The sequence below is a fragment of the Carassius gibelio genome, chromosome A20 (assembly GCF_023724105.1).
Source record: "Carassius gibelio isolate Cgi1373 ecotype wild population from Czech Republic chromosome A20, carGib1.2-hapl.c, whole genome shotgun sequence".
NCBI classification, from domain to species: Eukaryota; Metazoa; Chordata; class Actinopteri; order Cypriniformes; family Cyprinidae; genus Carassius; species Carassius gibelio.
In genome coordinates, this window is record NC_068390.1 from 16,875,256 (window position 1) to 16,899,350 (window position 24,095).

General features: G+C 36.5%; 1 protein-coding gene across 3 annotated transcripts; it reads left to right on the plus strand.

The window, feature by feature from the left end:
• On the plus strand, positions 1-12,069 carry LOC127938999 (ankyrin repeat and SOCS box protein 2-like). Of its 3 annotated transcripts, XM_052535968.1 has the most exons (11): positions 1-163; positions 3,881-4,157; positions 5,027-5,146; positions 5,811-5,980; positions 6,077-6,232; positions 6,400-6,645; positions 6,746-6,917; positions 7,072-7,122; positions 8,425-8,986; positions 9,087-9,240; positions 9,329-12,069. In XM_052535968.1, exons 2-11 carry the CDS (start codon positions 3,889-3,891, stop codon positions 9,472-9,474), a joined length of 2,046 nt encoding a protein of 681 aa, XP_052391928.1. In that variant the 5' UTR covers positions 1-163; positions 3,881-3,888; the 3' UTR covers positions 9,475-12,069. The 3 variants fall into 3 exon arrangements, with proteins under 3 accessions (XP_052391928.1, XP_052391929.1, XP_052391930.1); XM_052535969.1 differs by lacking the exon at positions 7,072-7,122; XM_052535970.1 differs by lacking the exon at positions 5,027-5,146.
• Positions 12,070-24,095: the final 12,026 nt, after the last annotated feature.

A 24,095-nucleotide genomic window follows, 5' to 3' on the forward strand; every position in this document is an offset into this window, starting at 1 on the left:
GTGACAGTTAAAGACCTCTCTTAGCAGAGAGCTAAACAGGTCCCAGTGCAAGCAAGTCTCCAGTGTGCCACTCGACATTGGGATAAACAAAACAACCTTTTCTGTTTGGAAATCTGACACGTTGTTAAGGAAGAGAAAAAGAAAAGAAAAACATTTTGAAGTGGTAAGTAGATTTTTTTTGTTTTTTTTTTGGCTTGTGTTAGTGTGTATTGGATGAAGGTCAAGTATACACTGGTCCATTAATATTGTAAAAATGTTGAGAGATTAATATAATTTTGTTCAGCATTGGTACTGACTCATACTCTTTGGTTTTATTAAAATTATGCTTTATATTTATTTATTTTATTCACCTTTACCTGCTATTTACAAAAGTTGTAATTGTACTATCTTTTTTAGATGCTAAATCAGAGGCATGAATGAATACTTAAAGGGATCATTCACCAAAAAAATTACAATTCTGTCATCATTTACTAACCCCCATGTCATTCCAAATCAGTATGACTTTCTTCTATAATAAGATATTTTGAGAAATGTCTTACATGTTTGTTTGTTTTTCTATCCATACAGTCTGTGATTACCAACACTCTTTGACAGATCTTGGTGCAATCATACCGGTATAAAACTACATGAAGTGAATGACAGTTTTCAGTTTTGGATGAGCTATCCCTTTAAGGCTAAACAAATGAAAAACATAAAAAGGATAAATTCCTTGTCCCTTATGACAAACTCTTCAGGTTTTTTTTCATGCAACCTTTTCCCAATGAGGCTTGGGGGAAAAAGCAGCACACACACAGATATATATACACACACACACACACACACACACACAGAAAGCATTTAAAAAAAATGTTTTTACAATATATTTATATGTGGTATTAATTTTACAACCATCCAAAGAGAATCATGTCTTATACTAATGCGTAACGCATGCAATAATTAATATTATTATTTTGTCAGTTTAACTGCATTAAAAATATTGGTAACACTTTATAATAACTGCACACTATTAATCATTAATTAAGCATTAGTAAACAGATAATTCATAATTTATAAAGCATTAATAGACAGTAATAAGCAGTTTATAAATACAGATATAAATGCTTTATTCTTGATTTAAAAGCTATCTATAATGTGTTTAATAATTGTATTTTCATACTTTATTCATGATCAATTTATCATTTCTCAATGAAGTATAGCATTATTTACAAACCAGTTATTTAGGAGTTGCCGGTGATTCATAAGATCACAAGAAATGTAGTAAATTCAGGTAGTTATAAAGCATTTAGTAGTGGTCAGTTAACTATTTATGTGAGCTCATCTAAAGTGAGGACTAGTTATGCCTTGTAAAGCATTTATAAAGGATATTTAAAGGCTCAGTTATCTTCTAAACAAAAAACGGAAACAAACACAACACAGTGATACAGAACATAGAAATATTAACAGCCTTTAAATCTAATTTGTAAAAGCTTTACAAGGCATAAATAGTCCTCACTTTAGATGAGCTCACATTTATAAACTGCTTATAAATGTCTATTAATGCTTTATAAATGATGAATTAACTGTTTCCTAATGCTTAACTAATTATTAATAGCATGCAGTTATTATAAAGTGTTACCAAAATATTTAACACAATTGGATCTAGGGTTGTCCATTGCACTCGCAACTACTGCTTCGGTTTCTTTTTCTTGACAAGAATTGAGGTTATTTAGACACAGTTATTTTAGACAACGTCTTAACCACCACATCAAACGGGAAACTTTTCAGACGCACACTCCAACTTCTCCTCAGCGCCAGGTGCTTTTAATGAGCACGGAGAAGCTGCAGGTGACAAGGAAGCTTCAATAGACCAACAGTGAACTGCGGTCAGATGAGATGATGTCAGGCCATGTCAGTAAAAACCTAAAAACCTTTTCCTGTTCTGTCAGCCGTTATACTTTGTTCATCGTAGCGTGTGCTCTTCAAATGCATACAAGAATACGGCGGTGCACACTGAATTATATTAAAGAACTATATCATAATAACATAAATGAAACTACGAGCATGCCATAGTTATGTCGTCAGTTAAGTCATGGAGTTACCAATGGTGATTAAAGCTGCCTTAAACGATGCAAGTATTTGTTATGAGTCACATTTAAGAGCATGTCTCTAAAATGCAGTGGTTTTGAGAACTGTCCTGGAGCAGCCAGCACTGGCTACTTTTAAATGCAACCAATGCTCAATCAGACTGAAAAGCCTTCATGTAAGCTATACACCTTAATCGATCCGATTGAGCTCGATCGGAATGAAATTTGAAGGGGGTGGTTTATTCCTTTTCTAATATGATTAAGAGTGCATGTAAACACGATCAGATTGCTACCCGAAAATGAAATAGGTTAATGACATTTGATTGTGGAATGAGTGGCTCTTCTTTTTGAATAAAGTGTTGTATAAATGCATGTCCTGTCATTATAAAACTCTCCTTTCACTCGGCAACTGTGAAGTGGAGCAGGACAACCTCGCACCTGGGCTCCATTCTTTGTACGTCGCTTAATACATCTGAAATTATATGTCGCATCCAAGATGATATCATCGCGCTAATCAGGATCATAATTCAGTTCTTCGAATGCACCTGTAGTTGATGATTGTTATGGCTGGATTGAGTTATCTGGGGGATAGCGTAGGGGATAACAGTCCTTTCCCCCTCTGGGCAAACGACCCAACAGAGTGGACAAAGGTGTCGTTTCCCGACATTTTTTGTTACCTAATAGAGCAAGAGACAGCTTACTACAAGCCTATGCGAGAACGATACGGATTGTGAAAAGCAATCATTTGACATTTTGTTTTGCTTTGCTTAATTTTAATAGAGAGATAAAGACTTGAGTAAAAGCCTGTCATATTTTATTATTGATATATTAAAAATATTAGTAACTTTGACAAAACAGGTCCACTGAAGTGCCTTAAAAATGCGCAGTTATTCTATGTGGTGTGTGCAGCGGCTGCCTAATCATTTTCACAAATACATTCCGTAAAATAAATATATAACATGAAAATTTTTATATAAAATACGAAAAAACCAACTATCTGTGCTACCCACTCAGTGCTACGTCCGGTAGTCCGTCTGTTTATCAGTCATATACACCTTCTTATCAGGTTTTTTTTACTTATTAGAGGTACAGAACGCCACACAGCAACCTTTCGGCACTGCACCAAGCAGAAATCAAACGAAATCTTCACAAAAAGTAAAGATCAAGCACCTAATAAGGTCTCTGCACGTAAATTCAAATTTTTTTTATTTTTCCATGGCATAAACGGATGTGACGTTTTTGTGGGCGTTCCCACCAATGGCGAATAAGTCAATACTGAATCCGACAGTAATGTTGCACGACACAGTGTTGAGTAATTGTTTTATTACATGGTCACTTTTGCTTTGTCTCTTATTACAGAAATTTTTGCTGATATGTACAAGTATTTATGCGTTGTAATATGAATCACACAGTGCCCGTCCATGAAGGATGTAGCCTGTCAAACATACACAACTGTGAGTCAATCAAAGCAGTGGGAGTTTACTTCCGAGTCTACAATCCGCCACACCTATTCAAACTTTGCATTAAGATTACAAAACAAAGAAAAAAAGCAGTTCATGACCCCTTTAAATTGTAATAATATTTCATGATATTATTATTATTTTTATTTTTTTTACTGTATTTATCATATAAATGTATTCTAGGTAACCATAAATCAAAAACCTTAAATCAAAAATCTGTCAGATTAGCTGTCTGTCCTAATCAAGTAAGCTAATGAATTTTGCAATAACAGTTTTCTGTGATAAGTATGCCAAGCAAACAGATGTTAGCCCAGTAGGTTCATTAAGTAGGCCTGATGATTGTTTTGATTGTCTCAGGATCCATCATGGCAGCCGCCCATGTGTCCATGCCAGGTACAACACACACCAACATGGACTTTGCTGACTACAGTCTCTACAGCGAGCTGTCTGATGATGAGCTCATGGAGCTGGCAATTGAGCGGAGCATTGCTGATGCTCACAACTCTGCATCAGACACTGAAAGCTCAAAGACCCCCACTTCTCCAAACAGGCCAGCAGCCCGATGGCAAGCTCCGCCATCACATCCTCCCCAGCCGCAACCAGAACTGACTGCGTGTCCCGCCAATCCACCCAGGTAAAGTTTGCTGTGCATCATTCAAAATGAAATGAGGTGCCGTCATAAAACAAACTCTCCCTGTGAGTATTAAAATAACCAGTGCTTAGCACATCATACTCACACTAACCTTAACTAAGTACATACTTACTTTAAAATAGTGTTTTTTGTTCAAATTTATGTAGGAAAGGTAATAGATTAATTTATGACAAGAGTGCACCATCATAACAGGAGTTCTGACCTTGGGTCAGTTTGGGTTGTGCACTTTCAAGTCTATGTTCAAAAATGTGAGTGACAGTTAATATCTGCACATATTTGCAACATGTTTATTGCCAAATGTACACCAAGCTTAAACTTTACTTTTAAATATATATTGATTTTATTTTATTTATGCAAAATTATCAAGACTGCATGTAGAAAATAGGATCAAAACATTAACATCAGTTTATTGCCACAAAAAAAAAAATTCTCACAGAGAGAGTAACAATATCACTTTTAGATGCCTACCACAGCTTCTCTGATGGCTGACACAACAGCTTCACATCTGTTCCTCTTCTTTTAAAGGTCAAGATTAGAAAGAGGAGCAACCTGAGTTGTTCAAGTTTACATGCCTCCATGCATAAAAATAGAAACACTATCCTCTGCTGTGCCCCAATCCACTTGTTTAAATTTCCCCTGTAATCTTACATTGTCAACTCTGCAACTAGTGTTACAGTAGTAGATTTATGTTTAATTGCAATGATAACATGTAGGTAATTTAATAAAAAAATAGGAAAAAAAAAAAAAAAAAAGATCCCATCCCCTTTCAGTGGAAGTCCAAGAATTGTGCAATAGTTAGAGATCTGAGGCAGCATTAAATAGACTTATATGAATCTTTTTTTTTTCCAAAGAGAAACAATATGTCCACAGGATGTAAATTCAGTAAGTCACTTTGTTACTGGTAATGGCAAGCGAATGATGGAATACCGAAAATATGACGGAAGTTTGCAAGTTGCCCATGTGCCTGAAGAGTGAGTGATTGCACAATTACATGACAATACAATATAATGTGCTCATTAGTATGTAAGAAAAGTGTGGTTCTTTCTATGCTTGAAAAGACTAAAATACATATAAAATATATATATACTTTAGTAGTAAAATGTAATTAAAAAAAATGTATGATATAAAATACTAATTATTAATAAATGATTCTAGAGCTATGCATAAGTAGATGTGGTCAGTATGACCATACTGTATGTTTCAGTGCCAGTGTGCAGTACATTAATCCAACTGCACAAAATATGCACTACCATTTCAAATGTTGGAGTCAGTAAGAATATTTAATGTCTTTGGAAAAAATGTCATTCTCACTAAGGCTGCATTTATTATAAACAATTCAGTAAAACAGTAATATTGAGAAATAATATTACAATTTAAAATAACTGTTTATGTATTCAAATTTAATTTATTCCTGTGATGGTAAAGATGAAATTTCAGCATCATCACTCCAGTCTTCAGTGTGACATGATCCTTCAGAAATCATTCTAATATGCTTTTCAGTAAACATTTCTTATTGTCAATGCTGAAAACAGTAGTGATGCGAAAGAGCCCAAACTAAGAATAATAATATATGTAATCGTCTCACCTGCAACACTTAATGCATCAAAATAAAATGTAAAACAATTTCTTCCTTAGGGAGTTTGATCCTATTGCTAAGGCCATTTTGGAAGGAGATGTAGGATCAGTGAAACTGTTGGTTAAGCAACCTGGGTGCAACCTTCTTAAACCAAATAAAGATGGATGGATGCCTTTGCACGAGGCGGCATATTATGGACAAGATCAATGTATTAAAATTCTCCTGAGAGGTAGTGCACACTCATTTGAAAATGAATCCATTGAACTTTATTTAGCCCAGCTCTAACAGATTGTTCTGGCTTTGTTCATGAATACTATTTTCATAGCTCAACCTGGGATGATCAACCAGTGCACTTTGAATGAGCAGACTGCTTTAATGATAGCTGTGGTAATGGAACATCTTGCATGCATGGAGTGTCTTCTAGAGAAAGGAGCTGATCCTGATATTACCAATAAGGATAGGGAGACTCCCCTTTACAAAGGTAATATTCTGACAATCTACCTATCTGGCCTGGATTACCAGCCTCGACCCACATCATTTCATTTAAAAACATCAATTCTTAAAATATATATATTTTGTTCCACCCTTGATTTAATGTGGCTTTTAGTGGTGTGATGGAAATTTGATCATTTCTATACATATCTGTAGCATGTGAGAAGGAAAACCCAACAATGGTTGCCATGTTACTGAATTATGGCGCCTCTGTGAATAAGAGCTGTATTCAAGGCTGGACCGCTCTCCATGAGAGTGTGTGCAGGAACAATGTGGAAATCTGTGAGATGCTGTTGAAAGCTGGAGCCAAAGTCAGCATACCCAACATGTACGGAATCACTCCTATCTTTGTGGCCGCCCAAAGTGGAAAAGTGGATGCACTTCGCATGCTTTTAAAAAATGGTAAAATCGTTCACTGTCATTTGGTCTGTTATTTCCCTTTCTGTTCCACTGTTGCTTTGTGATGTATTGCATCTGACGTAATGCATCCCACCTCAATCAGGTGCAGATCTCAACAGCGAGGCTGCAGATGGAGCCACAGCACTGTATGAGGCCTGTAAAAATGGTCATGAGGGAACTGTACAGTTTCTTCTATCTCAAAATGCAGATGCCAACAAGCCAGGCAAAACTGGACTGTTGCCAATTCATATAGCTGCCCAGCATGGTAATGATAGGTATGCATTCTGAATTCTTATGAATGAATGAATTTGCTTGGGAAGGAATTTCCTCAGGTCACAGTTTATACCTAACTTGTTTATATGCAAAGGCCATTGGTTCTTAAGAGTTTAGGCTTAGTAGTACATCTCATGCTCTTGCATTGATTTTCAGTAAAGACCTCCTCACTTTCGGGTGTACCCACAAAATTGTCAGGGCAACTAAGTAAGTCTCAATGGGTGATTAAGAGCAGTGCTGTTGCTACTGTAGATGGTGCTAATCCTGTAACCTTAACTCAAGCTAACTCAAGTATGAGTAAATGTGTACTTTTTTGTTTTATTTTAAAAATACCATTTCTGATAAGTGCTCTTTCTTCTGACATTCGTGTTATGTCTTGTTAACTCTTCTAGTTTATTGTGTGCAGGATCTTTTACTCACCTAACAGTTAAACTAATCATCCCATAGCATAATTCTGTAACACTTTAGAATAATGGTACATTAGTTAATGTTAGATAATTCATTAATTAGCATGAACAAACAATGAAAAATACATTTATTACTGTATTTATTCATCTTTGTTAATGTTAATGAAAATACAGTTATTCATTGTTAGTTCATGGTAATTCACAGTGCATTAACTAATATTAACAAGCACAACTTTTGATTTGAATATTGCATTAGTAAATGTTGAAATTAACATCAACTAAGATTAATAAATGCTGTAGAAGGATTTCTTGCTTAGTTCATGTTAACTAACATTAACTAATGGACCATTATTCTAAAGTGTTACCCATAATTCTTTATAGCATGACATGTTTAGGGGTGGGAATCGTAAATAAGTAGATGATCCCAGCTTCTGGTTCCTCTTAACTATTTCAATTACTTAACAGCTCCAATGACAGTTATTTTAATATGTTAAAGTAAAAAATAAAAAATAAAACGGCATCAAAGAATCAGAATAAAGGGAATCAGGCTATACACAGTGTGTTGTTTTTTGATTTTCAAAAAAAAGAAATTAATGAGTCATTTGTTTAGGAAAGTGGACTACATTACACTGTATGTTTTTGATTCACTAGAAAGAAATGAATTATTTGTTTGGAAATCGAAATACTCTATTCGCATTGTAGTCTTTTGCGCATTGTAGATTCTGTAGAGGTGATGTGGCACATTCAAAACACCTTTGTTTAACATGAGCACAGCATTTTTAGAATGCAGTGTTATGCGCAAGACGCTGCAAAAAAATACAAAATATGCTGTGCAGCAATATATAAAATCTTGTTCTGCATCAATGTCCCCTAACAAGCATGTCCTCTTCCGTACTTTTCGGTTCCCAACCCTAGAACTGTTTCTCTTTCATTGCATCATTGCTAATCACTACATACAAGCTTTTCTTCTTATTAAATCATTTTTCCAACTTATAACATCATTTCACCCTAATGGCCCCATTCTAATATGTCATTTAAGAGTATTTTAGTGTACACTAGCAAGCACACTAGCAATCAAGAACACAAAACTTCTCATTTTCAGTATCATATCCATGCTGATCCCAGCCACAAGCAAGGCCAGAGTGAAGCGTTCAGGTATCAGCCCCCTCCATTTAGCAGCGGAGCGCAACAGAAACGATATTCTTGAGTTACTGATCGAGGCCGGCTTTGATGTCAATGCCACGTTGTCCGAGGGTCGTTCTATGATGTATGAAGATCGTCGCAGCACAGCTCTATACTTTGCTGTCATGAACAACAACATCAATGCTACCACCATGCTCCTGAAGGCTGGTGCTAATCCAAACCTGGACACATTCAACCCAGTCCTAGTGGCCCTGAGGCAGGGTTGCATCCAGACAGTGACTTTGCTGGTTGAACATGGTGCTAATGTCAATTCCTACATCCCAACTCACCCAACTACCTTTCCAGCCAGTGTTATGTTCTGCATGAAGTATCTGACTTTACTGAAGTATCTAATGGATAATGGCTGCGATGCCTTGTCATGTTTCAATTGTGTTTATGGCAGCAATCCTCATCCACCTATAAAAACTAGGTGTAATCCAAGATATGATTCTGATGAAGCAGTAGAAAAGACTTGTATTCAGGTAAGTGGCCTGAAGCCACATATAACTAGTGTAATATTTTTTCTCAAATGTAAATTTGTATAATGCTTGCAGTACCACATTTTACACAATTTTTTACTAGTTCTGTGAGGTGATCTCTAGCGAACACGTCTCCCGTTGGGCAGGACCGATTATAGACGTGCTTCTTGATTATGTTGGGCATGTGAAACTGTGTGCACGACTCATTGAACATCTGGACAGTTTCCATGAGTGGCAGTGCATCAAAGAGAGAGCAAGTATGTGCACCTATACCCTTTGCTTAAATTATTCACATATGCAAATGCTTTCAGTCACCTGTGTATCGTTTGCTGGTTCTGATTGCAGTGCCTCCACGCCCACTCATGCAGCTCTGCAGACTGAAAATCCGCAAACTGCTCGGGACCAAGAGACTGAAGAAAATTCACAAGCTTCCGGTTGCTCCAAGGTTGATCAAATTCCTAAATCATCAAGAACGAAAGCAAGACTTTTAAGCCTGCTTTTGAATGTTGACTCTTAGTAAACACAGAGAGAACAATTCCATTTGAAAATCATATACTTCTGTTTGCAGAGCTTGCATTGAGCTAAAATTATGGAATACATTTCTTTTTGTCTGGGTCAATTTTTTGCACAAATGTACTGCTTTATATTATAATAAAAATGCCTTTACCTGAAATTAACACAGTTTTTGTTTTATCCAACTGTATTTAATGTGTGCAACTTATAACATCCAAGTGAAAGATATAACACACCGACATGTTACAAAAAAAAAATAAACAACCAGAATCATTGAGCTGGAAAATGATCACCCCCTTGTGTCAGTATTTTGTTGAACAACCATTTGCATTAATTACAGACTTTAGACTGTTGAGATTTGTCTCTATTAACTTTGCACATCTAGACTTTGCAATATTTGCCCACTCTTCTTTGCAGAACTGCTCAAATTCAGGTAAATTTGATGATGACCGTTCGTGGACTGCAGTCTTCAAGCATTCCACAGATTTTCATTGGTGTTTAAGTCTGGGCTCTGAGTAGGCCATGCAAGGACATTCACCTTCTCCTCTTTTAACCTTTTCCTCTTTGGGTCATTGTCCTGTTGGAAGGTAAACCTCCTTCCCACTGACAACTTTCTGGCAGAGGGCAGCAGATTTTCCTCAAGAATTTGACGATATTTTGCCACATCCATTTTTCCTTCTATCTTCACAAATGCTCCAATCCCTGCTGCAGAGAAACTCCCCAAAAATGGAAAATGATATTACAACTTGCTTTACTGGAGGAATGCTGTTATATGGATGGTGAGCTGAATCGGATTTCCACAGGATACATTGTTTGGCGTTGAGGCCAAATAATTACATTTTAGTCTCATCTGCCTCAGAATCTTTAAAGTGGGTTTTGGCAAAGCTCAGTCGTTACTGCGTGTGGCCTTTCTTGAGTGTTTTTTTTTTTCTTGCAACTCTCTCATACAAACCACATTTGTGGAGAATGCACACAATGACCACTCTTTGTCCTTAATTCCTGCAGCTGCTTCAGAGTTGCTGTAAGACTCTTGGTCGCCCCTCTCTGAGCAAGTTCCTCCTGGTTCTTTCATCAAGTTTGTAGTTACATCCTGATCCAGGGAGGGTCTGTGTTTTGCCAAAAACCTTCCACTTCTCAATAATAGACTTCACCGTGCTTCTAGGCATTGATAAATCCTTTGAATGTATTTTTTTTAAATCAATCTCCTGACTTGTGCCTGTCCACAACTTTATCCCGGGGATCTTTTGACAATGCCTTGCCACCCACATTTTATTGTTTGCTTCAGTTACACTACCAAAAACTGAAATGCTCCAGGAAAGCTATTTTCATGCTGGGCTCATCAAAAAGACCACAGCTGATCAATGCTGCTGCTTTGTGTGCCTTTGAGAAGGTGATTAGCTCCATCTGATTGAGTTTACAAGTCATTTTTAGGAGGAGGTGATCCTTTTGCCAACTCAGAGATTCTGTTTTTATATACATATAAAAAAAAATGACATATTAGTGTTATATCTTTCACTTGGATATTATAAGTTGCACTTAGTAAATACTAGCCTGACTACGTCAGACTTCCTACTTCCACTCAATTTCATTTCGCTTCTGTACTCAGTCTGATACAGCGTCAGAGCTTTCTGTTTGCCACCGGTCTGAAAACAGCCGGGCCAATCAACGAACAGAGGGCGGGCTGAGAGCCGTGACCTAAATGCTAAGCGCAGAGTTTTACATTGTAGGTTAGAGAAATCGAAAACCGAAACGACCGCGGAAATGGGAAACGAGACACGGGATGCAATTAGCTCTGTTATGGAGAACATTCAACTCTTTTTCAAACTGCAAAAGTCGTTTACAGCCATGTTCACTCCGGTATTTCGCTCGCATCATCATGTGTTAACAACAGGTTTACAGTGGAAGTTCAATCATAGATTTGAGTTCGATGCATGTCTGTGCTTCGATGCGGCTGTACAGGCACATAACATACGTCATAACTAAACGTATCTGATTGGCTTACGGGTAACCAATGATTTTAAACTTCAGACAAGCGCCCCCTAGCGAGAGAGAAAACACTTCTCTATTATGCCATTCCAGACTCTGTCTCCGAGCAAAGTGAAGTAAATACAGCTGGATAAAATAAAAACTGTGTCCATCTTCATTTCAGGCTGCAACGCAACAAAATGTGATTATTAAATAAATAAAAGGGCCAAAATGAAACGGGTTACAGAAAATAGTATTTTTTTAGTTTTTGCAATGTAGTAGACATGTGTGAAAAGTATTAAGAAATTTACTTGATGCTTATGTGTACAGTTTCTTTTATACAATTGATTTTGTATTTTTACTTTTGACATTTTTTTAGCCAGGTGTACATTTTCTTCTATTATTTTGATCATTTTACTCAAACCAAACCAAACTCAAGAAGTTAAATCACATTCTTCAGACTATAAATTATATTCTATATCATTTTTAATTTAAATTAATTTCCCTGATTCAATCAGTGCTTTATGTGACAATGCTTATGTTTGGAATAATATCCAACGAATGTCTTTTCAGTATCAGTCTACCAATAAAGTGTAAAATATGAACTATTTGAGTTTCATTCGTTGTCATTTAGATCCAATTTTTTTGTGTCTAGGGTTTTGATATCTAGTATTGTTGATCTTATGATTTATTTATGTATGTTGCCTCATGTGCAGATAAGAGAGATGGGATATAACATAACTCAAGCTGCAGACTGGGTCATTGTGAAAAATAACAGAAAAATATAACAGCCACTTTTCTCAAACATATTTTTCAAAGACTAAAAAGTATTTACCACCATAATTGTTCTCCATTATCACCTGCACATAAATGTTTGCAACTAATGTACATTCGGTGATAAGTTTTCATGAACTGGTGTAGCAGGTCTACTTTAATATTTTAAAGATAACATCTTTTATCATCACACCTTATCTTACAATAAAATTTGATTTAGATTTCAATAGATTAGATTTCAAATATGAAATTTAATTGTAAGCTTGGCAAACAGTTTTGGAGAATTTATGTTTCCCCACTCAAAGAGACAGGACAAAAAGGCGTTTTAAAGATGGCCGCCAAGGGACATGACTTGCCTTATTAAAGGGACTTTGATCAAATGCACCTGATCAAGTGATGACTTCCTGATCTTCTCATCTGTTGAAAAGCTATTTTTTAATTTTAGATTTGTATAGTTACAGGAACCACTGTGTATGTTGTAGCCTAATGTTTACATTTTATGAAAAATTTACTTTTTAAAACATTTGCTTAAAGTGCATTCTGAGCTCTTTACACCAGTGCATTACTCTCTGACCCACCCCACTGCAGATGCGGAATAACAGTCCAAAGAGATGAAGTTAACACGACACAAGTTTTTTCTCACAGTTTAATGGCTTTTTTCATGAAAAATAACTTTATAAATTTCTGGCAAATTGCACCTACACTCATGCCCTCTTTCAAAGAGTTTCATTATTTCAATAAATATAAATTGTGATCGTTTTTGTTCCAGTTAATGGATTACAAAAGGGGTATCCAATCCTGCTCCTGAATTGCAGATGTCCTGCAAAGTTTAAAGTGTTACTCCACTCCACCAATTGAAAAATTTAAGATATTTTAAGATAATTTGGATGAAAACCTGGAGGCTTGAGACTGTCCCATAGACTGCCAAGTGAATAACAGTGTCAAGGTCCATTATTGGTATGAAAAGTCGTCTCCAGAATTGTCCATCTGCTATCAGACATGCCATGTGGGTTATATGAAGCCACAGAAACACTTTTTGTAGGTGAAGAAAACATAAATAACAGCTTTATTCAATAATTCTTTTGTCAATGGTCTCCTCTTTGTCACTCCATATCACCGTGTTGCTTATGCTCTTCTGTGTCTTCCCCACCACAAGAATGCACTGTATTATTTCAGTGATTATTTAAGTGATTAATGACAAAGGGCCGGTTTCTAGTTTCTAGTCGTAGACTAAATGTCATTTTAAACCTGGATTTATTGAAGTAGCTTTCTCACACATGGATTACAATAGTCTCAGACTTGCACTAGTCTAGACTTAAAACAATCGGATTTCTAGAAGTAGGATTAGACCTAATTCAGATCTAAATGAAGTCTTAAATTAAACCTGGTCAGAAGCAGGTTTAACCTCAGATTAAAAACTTCTTGCCTCAAGGCTCACGTTCATAGTAGCAGAAAATGGATTACCTAGACTATTTCAACGACAATCAGAGACCACCACCAAGACCAGAAAGAAGGTTGCTGAAAGACAGGAGCAACCCACTAAATGATTTTGATGATTTACATTTTCTTGACCGTTTCCGTAAGTCAAAGGAAAATGCAACAGAAATAATTGGTTTGCTGCAGCCCAAGCTTTCAGGTGACTTAGTCAGGGGCACTCCTATTTCTCCTTCCTTACAAATATTAATTACCTTAAGGTTTTTGGCATGTGGAACCTTCCATCGTGAAACTGGGGATTTGTGTGGTGTAGGTGAATCAACAGTGTGCAAAATAGTACACAGAGTCTGCAGTGCTATATGTGAACTGAAAAAGGATTTAATCAAATTCCCAAATGCTGCTGAACAGGCCACCTACAAGGTAGATTTCTATGAATATGGTAACTTCCCTGGAGTCATTGGTTGTATCGATGGCTGCCACATTCCCATCAAGTGTCCCTCTACAGCAGATGCTGAGGAATTCAGAAATCGTAAAAACTGGTTTTCAATAAATGTACAAGGAGTGTGCACTCCCACTATGCAGTTCTCCAATATTGTTGCACGTTGGAAAGGTTCAACCCATGACTCAAGGATTTTCCACAACTCCTCTTTGTACGGTCAGTTTGAAACAAGACAACACTCTGGAATTCTACTTGGTGACAGTGGGTATGCACAGACAAACTTCTTGTTCACCCCCATCTCCATCCAGTCAGACCAGAGCAACAGCGCTATAACCAAGCTCACATGCTCACCAGAGGGCTAATAGAGCGCATGTTTGGTGTATGGAAGAATCGTTTCCAGTGTCTCCGAAATACACTGCGGTTTGAACCTAGGAGGTGCTGCATTGTTATTATTGCAACAGCAGTGCTTCATAATTTTCTTAAACAGTGTGGCTGCCCAGACCCTGATATTGCAAATGATGATGACCAACATGTCCCTATCGCTGAGCTAGCCAATGACAGAAATGGACTTGCTTACAGAGATGCTTTTGCTTTGCAGCACTTCTCATAAATGAGCCTTGAGTGATACATAAATGATTGGCATAGACAGGTAAAAAAAATTCATGAAATTATTTATTTAACTGAGATTTTGTTCCAAAGTCAGTTGACACTGCTGCTGCTTCATGTCTCTCTCTTTCATATACAACTCTAGATGAAGGATTTTCATTTTGACTTCATGTTCTTCTTTTAAATATTGTAATTTACGTTCATGGAACTCTATGGCAAGTTTCTCATGAATGGTCATCCTTTTCCCTCTTGACCTGCTGCCTGGATTAGAGACTGCTGGATGCTGACTACTGCTACTGCAGGAGACTGGATGCTGCTGCATGTTGGTGCTGGCTGCTGCTGGATTCATTTGAGCATCTTGACTGTTCCCTGCGCCCCCCAAGTCCTGTGTCAAGATCAGGTCATCTTTGTATGAAAAAAATAAATAAATAGCATTACATTTGACTTCAACAATAAAGGTCATTACATAATTTTTGTTACAAGACATGACTTGCATTTAATTATGTTGGATGGGATAGCACGTTACTGTAAATGAGACGTGTTAAATGAGTCTTTGAAAGATTCCTCACCTGAACTGTCCAAATGATCATCATCTGGAATACCTTCCAGGGGTTGCTGACTTTCAATAATCCCAGCCAACAAGTCCCCCAACTCCTCTGTGTCTGGTGGAACTGGGAGTCCCCCGCCTGTCTTGAAACGCTCTTGACGCGTAGCAGCAGTTGTTTTTTTTCAGGTTTATTTTTATATTTTTCCACAGGACCTTTACAAGATAATATATACTCTGAAGTAGGACTTCTATATAATATTGTTTTCTTTTAACATTTCATTAATGAAAACATTTATAATTGACTGATTTGTAAGAATGGGGCAACAATAAATCTTACCTGAACTTGTTGGAGTGTCCGTTTGGTTACGTTTTCATTTGAGTTGAATTGATTCAATATGGAAATCCATGCCTTCTTCTTCTTGTTTTCTGTACCTGAATCATGCTGTTTGTTTTCAATTACAGGATAATTTGATACAATTTGTTTAAAAAGGGTCTTCTCAAATTCACTGAAGTTTTTTGAGCGTTTTCTTCTGCCTTGATCCATTTTTTGGTTAAGTGTAATGACTCCTGTTCCACACACTCCTTAAAGGGACACTGAGTAGGAATTACTCCCATCTAGTGGTGAAATTGTATTTTGCATTCAAACTAATTTTGCTCTCCAGCGCCTCACTTTTTCAAATGCGCATTGCATCTACGGTAGGCGATATGTACCAAAAAGCTTTGACAGGATGTATTCTAATAGCACTTCGTCGAGTTTTCCTTCAGGTGAACAGGTGTGTTATTTCAAACAAACTGCAACATGACAACTAACAAACGAATGTTACAGTATGAATTACTGACTGTGGAAAACATGAAATATTGTAATTAGTAGTTATGTCTAATTTATTCGTTATATTTTCTGAATTATATGCATTGTTAGATATAAAAAAAATATTATAATATAGACTGTAACACTGACTTACCTGTCGAGAAGAAAACTGGCCACTTCAGCGTCTCTTTTGAAATCTTTATCCAGCATTAGCTCTTTCCACCTAGAAAAAGCTTCCCCGACATTAACTCTTGTTTTCTGTAATCTACGGTCACGTTTACTTTTACGTTCTATTTTTGACTGTTTTGGCGACGATGTTTTCTTCTCCTGTGGCGCAGCATATGTACGGTCCATAATAAGAATGCAATCCAGACTTTTAAACTTGCCGGTGCAGTTTCAAGCGCCTCTCACTGCTCTGCACCTGCGTTTCTGGCTCTGACCGAAAACGCGCTGTGGAAACGCATTGGCTTAGTACTTTTTGTCCCTCTCTGCTATTATAGTTTTGCAAGATGGCGGAACTACATGGAAGCCTCCGTCAACCTACCCGTCCCATGTATATAAAGATAATAAATTCTTCATTTACGAGGATTAGTTTAAACATTGGCATAGGTATTTGTACACCATTGAGGGCATATTTATGAATAAAAATATTGATTTTAGATAATAAAATACCTAAAAAGTTACTTATTGTCCCTTTAAGACTAATGAATTACATGTAGTCCATACCAGGTTTTTATAGCAACCTCTCCTTAGCCACATGTGCATGCCATTAATCTAATCGGGTTTCCAAAAGATGATCTCACTTGTCCTTGATTACCTTAATCTGAGACTCTGTAGTCTAGAACTAGTTAATCCAAACTTAAGCAACATCTCAGAAAGTCAGTTGTTTAGTGTGGATTAATTTAAGTAGAATTAGCCTAGTCCTGGTTTATTTTAAGCCATTAACGGGAAACTGGGCCAAAATGTTCATTTTGGGGTGGAGTAACCCTTTAACTTCAACCCCAATGAAACACCTGAACCAGCTAATTGAGGTCTTCCTAGACATACTATGACAGGGGTTACCAAACTTGGCCCTGGAGGGCTGGTGTACTGCAGAGTTTATGCCATGTCATAATTACTGTGATTTCAAGATGACAACACATGACGTTCTACTTGGAGCTGTTCATACACTTGGACTTGGACTTGAACTATCACTCTATCAATTCCTAAACATAGTGCCTAATGAACCTGAGGTGGTTATGTGGTACAAGTTGTACCTCTCAGAAAACTCTTAGCTCACAAGTTGTAAATACGAATTCTACGAAGATGTGCAAGCCTTTTACAAGTTGGTATCTCATAAAGTGGGTAATTACAAATATGGCTTGAATGCACCTTTAGCTCCAACCCTAATCAAACACACCTGAACCAGTTAATCAAGGTCTTGCTACCCATGTGTTCCATTCAGAATTGCTGAATGCCTAAACCCTAATCCCTTCAAAGGGTTTACCCTCACAAGTGAGAGCTTCCAATAGATATATAGTGTAAGGGTCAAATTTTTTTTAGCATAGAAAAATGTTATACATACATTTATAGGTCAAACCTATGAGGCCAAATTCCCAGTACAAGCATCATGGGGACCCAAAGTGTCCATCGGTTGACCCTTCGAAATCATTCATTTTGATGGGCCCTCTGAAGTGGCCAGTACTGAGCACTTCGGTGTGGAACAACCCTTCAATATGGCGGCCATTATTGTTTTTACTCCTAAGTGCCCTTCGGAGGGAGATATATCTTATTTGGAACGCACCGTAGGTATACTTGAAACTTCCAGACACGCAGGTGTGTTGTTGAAGCTAAACTCTGCATGACATGAAATGTTTGGATTTCAACCTATAAGACTAATTTGCGGAGTTTCATCTTGACAGATAAGTTAAACTTCAAGTTTTAAAACTTAAAAAAGTAGACCACTTTTACCTGTTGAGACATGCCTTCACTTCTTTAGAACATAAGAGATGTGTTCGAGTTAGGAGAGGCGTGAAACGCGAATGATGCGTTTGCAAAGGTTGCTTGAAAACATGCTTTATTTTTGTAGTTCCGCTAGGTGGCACTAGTAGCATAGAAACCCCCTACGACTAGACTGTTTTTAATTCATTTACCATGGCACACAAAAAAAAAAAGTTATGCTACATAATTCTTAATGTTTTATAAGGTGCTGCATAAGTTTTACAGCACAAAATAATGTTAGTAGGGAAAATGTCACAAAAGGTTCTAATCATTTAAATTGTCTATTTTAGATATTTCAGATTAGCCTCAAAAGCTAAAGTGATATTTGCTGGCAGATGTGGTTTCTTTGCAGGTTATAAAAATTATTGGGGTTAGCAATAAATAGGCCTACACATCGCTGAGAAGGAAGGACCCGTTGTGTGACTGAGTTCTCACCAGCAGGGGGCAGAGCGGAAAGAGAAACTCTGAGGGGCTGTTCCTGTGTTAGCTGCTTTGGCTCACGTTTTCTTCCTCAGGCAAATCCTTTTAAAAAAAGAACAAATTCCTAAATGAAATAAAAGAAAAAAAATCAGTTTAAGTCACCTATGCGGATTAGGCCTAATAACTATGTCTATTTTAATAATATACTTAGGCCTGTTCAGTTTTCTGAGTCGTCTATATTTTAGCAGGATCAGGAATAGATTACAGAACGCATATCCTCTGTTTTTATGTATTTGTTTGTCCTACTGGCCCCACGTTTTTGCTCAGGTAATTATTTGAGACAATAACCACAGGGTGGCAATGCAACTCCACAGCTAATAAATTGAAGAAACTACAAGGTACAGATAAAACACAGTTGGTGTTGATTATTCATATTCAGTAGAAATACACCTTTTGTTTAGCTCAGTATCAAAACAAAACATAAAAAGATAAATCATAACCATCATGACACTGATTTATGAGATTACATTTTCAGAACATTTGTTTTGTATTATACGCTTATACTTCAGATGTGTGAATATTTTATAAAGTGTTACAGTAATATTTTGTATATTAATAAGAATCCATATGTATTTTAATATAGAGGACAATTTGTAACACAAAGCACAGATGATTGGGTCATTGGTTTGGACGATTTTCCCAGAGCCTGGGAACCTGCTATCACTTGATCCCACAACTGTACACTATCATTGCAATTTGTGAGATGGGCCAAACCACATCAATTTTGTCTTACTTTTTTCCCCCTCTCCATCAGTTTTCCATTGCAGCATTTATATGGATGAATGGCCTTAGAAAGATCAACACTGACATTGATTACACACCATGCTGTCTGGGGGAGAGGGGTAAGTGCAAACTCTTGAGTGTCTAGAAATCTTCAAAAAACAGGAAAAAAGGCTGGAGCATCGTAGGGCTCTCTGTCATATACTCTGGCACTGACTGCTCCCCATACATCATTTTGTGAAATGCATTGCTATTAAAATAAAAGCTAAACCTCCTTCCATTGTCCTCATTTGTAAGTTTGTTTGGATAAAAGCGTCTGCTAAATTCGTTCTTAAATGAAACTGTGTCAATGAACCAATCAGTTAAGTGACCTGATTGTTTGACTTAGTTGTTTAGTTTCTGAATGAATCTGTTTTATTAACAAATCGTTTGAGCATTTTTATATTAAAAAAATCGATGCAAAAACTGCGCGGTGGAGTGCTAAAATATATTTTGCGTCAGCGTCCCCTTATACTGTTATTTCAGACCCCTAGGAGTGCTGTTCGTTCAATCAAATTTGAGGATTAGAACTAACTGTAATGTAAAATGTAATGCAAAATGTAGTTTAGTTGCATTATATGTCTGGTTGGATTAAGACTGAACTGAATCCAAAAACTGCTAGTAACCATATCAGGCTTTCTCACTTATGAACCAATTCTGAAACATCTCTACAACGAACAGTCTGTACAACAGAAAGGAGCATTTTTCACAGATGTTGTTGTTGTTGTTGTTGTTGTTGATTCTGAGGCTTGGACCGATGAGATGCAAATGGGTGCAGCCACATTAGCGGTGGTGCATTGGTTTTGTTTATAGGGGACAGCAGAAGGATTATCCCCTCCAGTCCGTTTCATTTGATCCATATGGCCCAAAAGGCCTTAGCTTCAGCTGTGCCACAGCTTGGGAGCCACGGCTGAGTTTGTTATTGTCCCAACTCAGACTGAATGCAGAGCTACAAATCCTGACAGTATAATATGCACAGTCAGAGCTCTTGCTTTCTCTCTCGACAATGACACAGATAGAGATGCAAAGCTTCTTTAGTGTTTTGTTTACTTATTTAACCTTCATATGCAAATATTGCACATACACGTTTAGCAAAGCTTCAATTGATCTATCATTTCCATAGGATGTCTCAGTGGTCCCATTGATTACAGGGCTGTCACGATGAAGTCACATATCTATAAATTTGTGTCATCATCTAAAAGTGGACCCCCTCCCCTCCCTCTCTCTCCTCCCACGAGCAGGAGCTGAGCAGAGCGATTTACAGGCTGTCGGGTTGGCTTTGTTCCCATGTAAGTCAAGTCTCGGTGGAGAGGAGACGCATCAGTGCTCCAAATGGCCCCAGCCGTCTCATTGCATTATCTTCAAATGGCACGTCTGATGGAGAAGTTCGAGAACAGCTCTACTGGCTCCTTTCATTTAGATATGCCTCCCTTATTTAACATGTAATACAACTAGGTAATCCTGTATATCTTTGTGGTAACCAAAAGACCTTGGTCTTGGGGATTTGTGGTTATTCGTGGTTTTGTGCTATATGATGTCTTCTGAAGCAATCTTCATAAGGTTCTGGGTGCCTTATCGTAGATAAAACAACATCAACCCTGCATTAATACTGTCACCTATTATAGAGGGTGATTATGAAGAGGCTTTCGAGCAGAAGAGGTGAGAGTATCAACTCCTAATTCTGCTAGAGGCCAGTGTGTGGCTGCCTGGAGGGAAGAGAGCTCTCTGCACATGAAAGCTTGTTGATAATTTCATGAATGCCTGCACTGGAACACACACACACACATTTGTTTTTTGTGAAAAGTGGGTTCATCCCATAGGCGTAATGGTCTTTATACTGTACAAACTGTATATTCTATGGCCCTACACCAACCCTACACCTAAACCTAACCCTCTCAGGAAACTGTGCATTTTAACTTTCTCAAAAAAACTGTATGATTTATAAGTGTTTTGAAAAATGGGGACATGGGTTATGTCCTCATAAGTCGCCCTCTCCTTGTTATACCGGTGTCATACCCATGTCATTATACAGAGTTGTGTCCTGATATGTCACAAAAACAAGAGCACACACACACACACACACACACACACACAATTGTATACGTGGTCACTTGTACATGGTCACTTTTTTGAACATTTATAAGTGTGTTTCAGTATATGCATTTATTTGTTAGAATAAAAATCTGCAATATTGTTGCAAAAAATATTACATTTAAAGAATTGTTTTCTATTTTCTATAATTTCAAAAGTAATTTATTCTTGAGATGCCAAAGCTGAATTTTCAGCTGCCATTAATCCAGACTTTAGTGTAACATGATCCTTCTGTAATTATTCTAATATTGTGCTCAACACTAAAATCCTGAACACTGATATCTTAATTGTGAGCTTTTTCAGAAAATTTTTAAATGATTAAAGTATCTATATAAAGTTTAACTAGCAACTTGCAATGTTGTAATTGTAATGTATGTATAATGAGAGCACTGTGTCTGAATGATATGATGCCATGGACAAATAACTTCACCTCACATGTGACTGAATAATTGATAGTGTTAATAATGTAAAGCATCAAGTTTTTCATGTGAAAGTGACTGAATGACAGCCTACTCGGCCTTCATGTTCTCCAAGCAATTTATAATCCTTTTCCACACATGGGTAATTTATTTAACTGAACAGAGACAATATGTTTACACTGTTTTTCTTACAGGAAAGACAACTTGATATCCCACTTTTCTAGATGACTTGTCAAGCAAGGAGTGTCAGCAGATGGAGGTGAAATTACAAAATTTTCTCCCCACAATTTCTCCCAGTTTAACTCTTTCACAATGTTCTTACTTCCCCACAGAGGTTTTACTGTCTACTAAAATTTTATTTAAATAAAAATGAAAAATAAATATTATACATCTAATTATTATATTAAAAGTAAACAACAGTTTTATATGCGACAGAATGAGAGTATTCTAATACTAGTCTTATGAGTCTTGTTGTTGTTGCTAGGAACAATATTTTTAGTGCAATAATTATATAGAGATAATTATATCTCAGATAGCAATTAATGGAATATAATCATCCACCACATACAACCACAAAACATTCCAAGGCTGACAGATACCAGGTGTCAACAATGTAATGAAATTGTATTAAAAAAAGATTTATAAACATATACTGTTTAAATATTATAGCCTATCATAAACCATATTTTCTGACCAGAATCCTGTGCATGTACAGTACATATCACAGCTGTGCATTATTTATAAAATGTAAATGATGACAGACCAATTATTTTTGCACACACACAGACAAAAACGTCAGATACGATTCAGTAGTACATTTTTATTTAAAACTAAAAAAAGTCAGCAAGTTGCAATTAAATTAGTTCAATGCACAATATATAATAGTTTTACATTTTGGTATGTGATGCATACATTGTGCAACAACCTCTGATTACTCAAATATACATTAATGGCTTGTTCCAGACAAACAATAACACTTATTCTGTTTTGACGACACATCGACTTACTTATCCCTATAAACATTTTCTCATACTCTGTACACACAATAGACTGTCAAGAAGGCAAATATTGATATGTACATTCATGCAATACAATTCTGAGTACCTTATACAGTATAGTATGTACAGTATAATACACATATATATATTTAATATATCTTGTTGAACGGGTGAATGACTGTACAGTAGATTGTGAGAATTTTTTTTAAGAATATGAAGAGGGATTGCTCAGTTGTATATTCAGTGTTACTATGCATAAACATTGCATCGCGGTTTTAATTACAGGTTCGATAAAAGTTCAATATATAGTTCCAATGAAAAACAAATTAAACAGTGGAGAGAATCTGTTTAACAGTGATATTACAAGCTAAATTTAGAGGCCAAGCTTGTTTGATGAATCACTTGATACATCTTTAAAGCGTCCACTAACCCACATGAAATCACAGTATTATCAACTTATCAAAAAAAGCTTTAAACCATCTTAGTAAAAGCTTGTAACATCCTAGTTTTGAAGAGTTGCCAAAAAAGGTCAAGAAGAGACTTGTTGTGAAACTAGAATGATTTGCAAACATTCTAAAGAGCTGGACCACAAATGATGGCGTGATAATCAAATCCAGTTACACAAGTGTACGGTTTTCTATTAACCATAAGAAAATGACTGAATTATGTAAAGTCAATATATTTCCCAATGCATTACGTTTTCAACTTATATTTCAACTTCAAAATGTAATTTTATGTAACCATTTTATTTCTTTTCCAGCTTGTAATATCTCTTCTATATACTTTGAGGAAAATTATGGACCACTCTGATGAACAAATCCTGACTAATTGTGAATTGTTTCAGTTGTAATTATCAGTTGAACAGGGTTGTGCAGTTACTGAAAGGTAAACGGATACAGGACATCCATCGGATTGTGTATGTTCCATCTACTTTAAATGCAATACCAAAAGCCAAACTAGTTAGAGGTGCATCATATGTTAGGACCGTATCTGTTATAAGACAACATTAGTCAATTTTTAATCAGTATTTGTCCATATTGGATATTTATTTTATAGATAATAGATATTTAATTGTGGATACTTGCTTTGAAATGTCTTGTCTAGAGCTAACTTAAATACATTACGGCAAAGATTTTACACTTTAAGAGTTATTTCCTAAAGAGTGTCTTCCTATAGCCATTATTTTTCAAATCTCAAATACCCAATCAATTGTTCATCTGAAAATAAAGAGTTATCCATATTTCATAATGTACACTATGTTGTCTATGCATCCAAACATACATTTACAAAAACTTACAA

Coding starts and splice junctions, on each gene's coding strand:
- LOC127938999 (XM_052535968.1), top strand. CDS start 3,889: ATGGCAGCCGCCCATGTGTCCATGCCAGGTACAACACACACCAACATG. Junction 6,918..7,071: donor GCCCAGCATGGTAATGATAG/GTATGCATTCTG, acceptor ATTGATTTTCAG/TAAAGACCTCCTCACTTTCG. Junction 9,241..9,328: donor GTGCATCAAAGAGAGAGCAA/GTATGTGCACCT, acceptor TTCTGATTGCAG/TGCCTCCACGCCCACTCATG.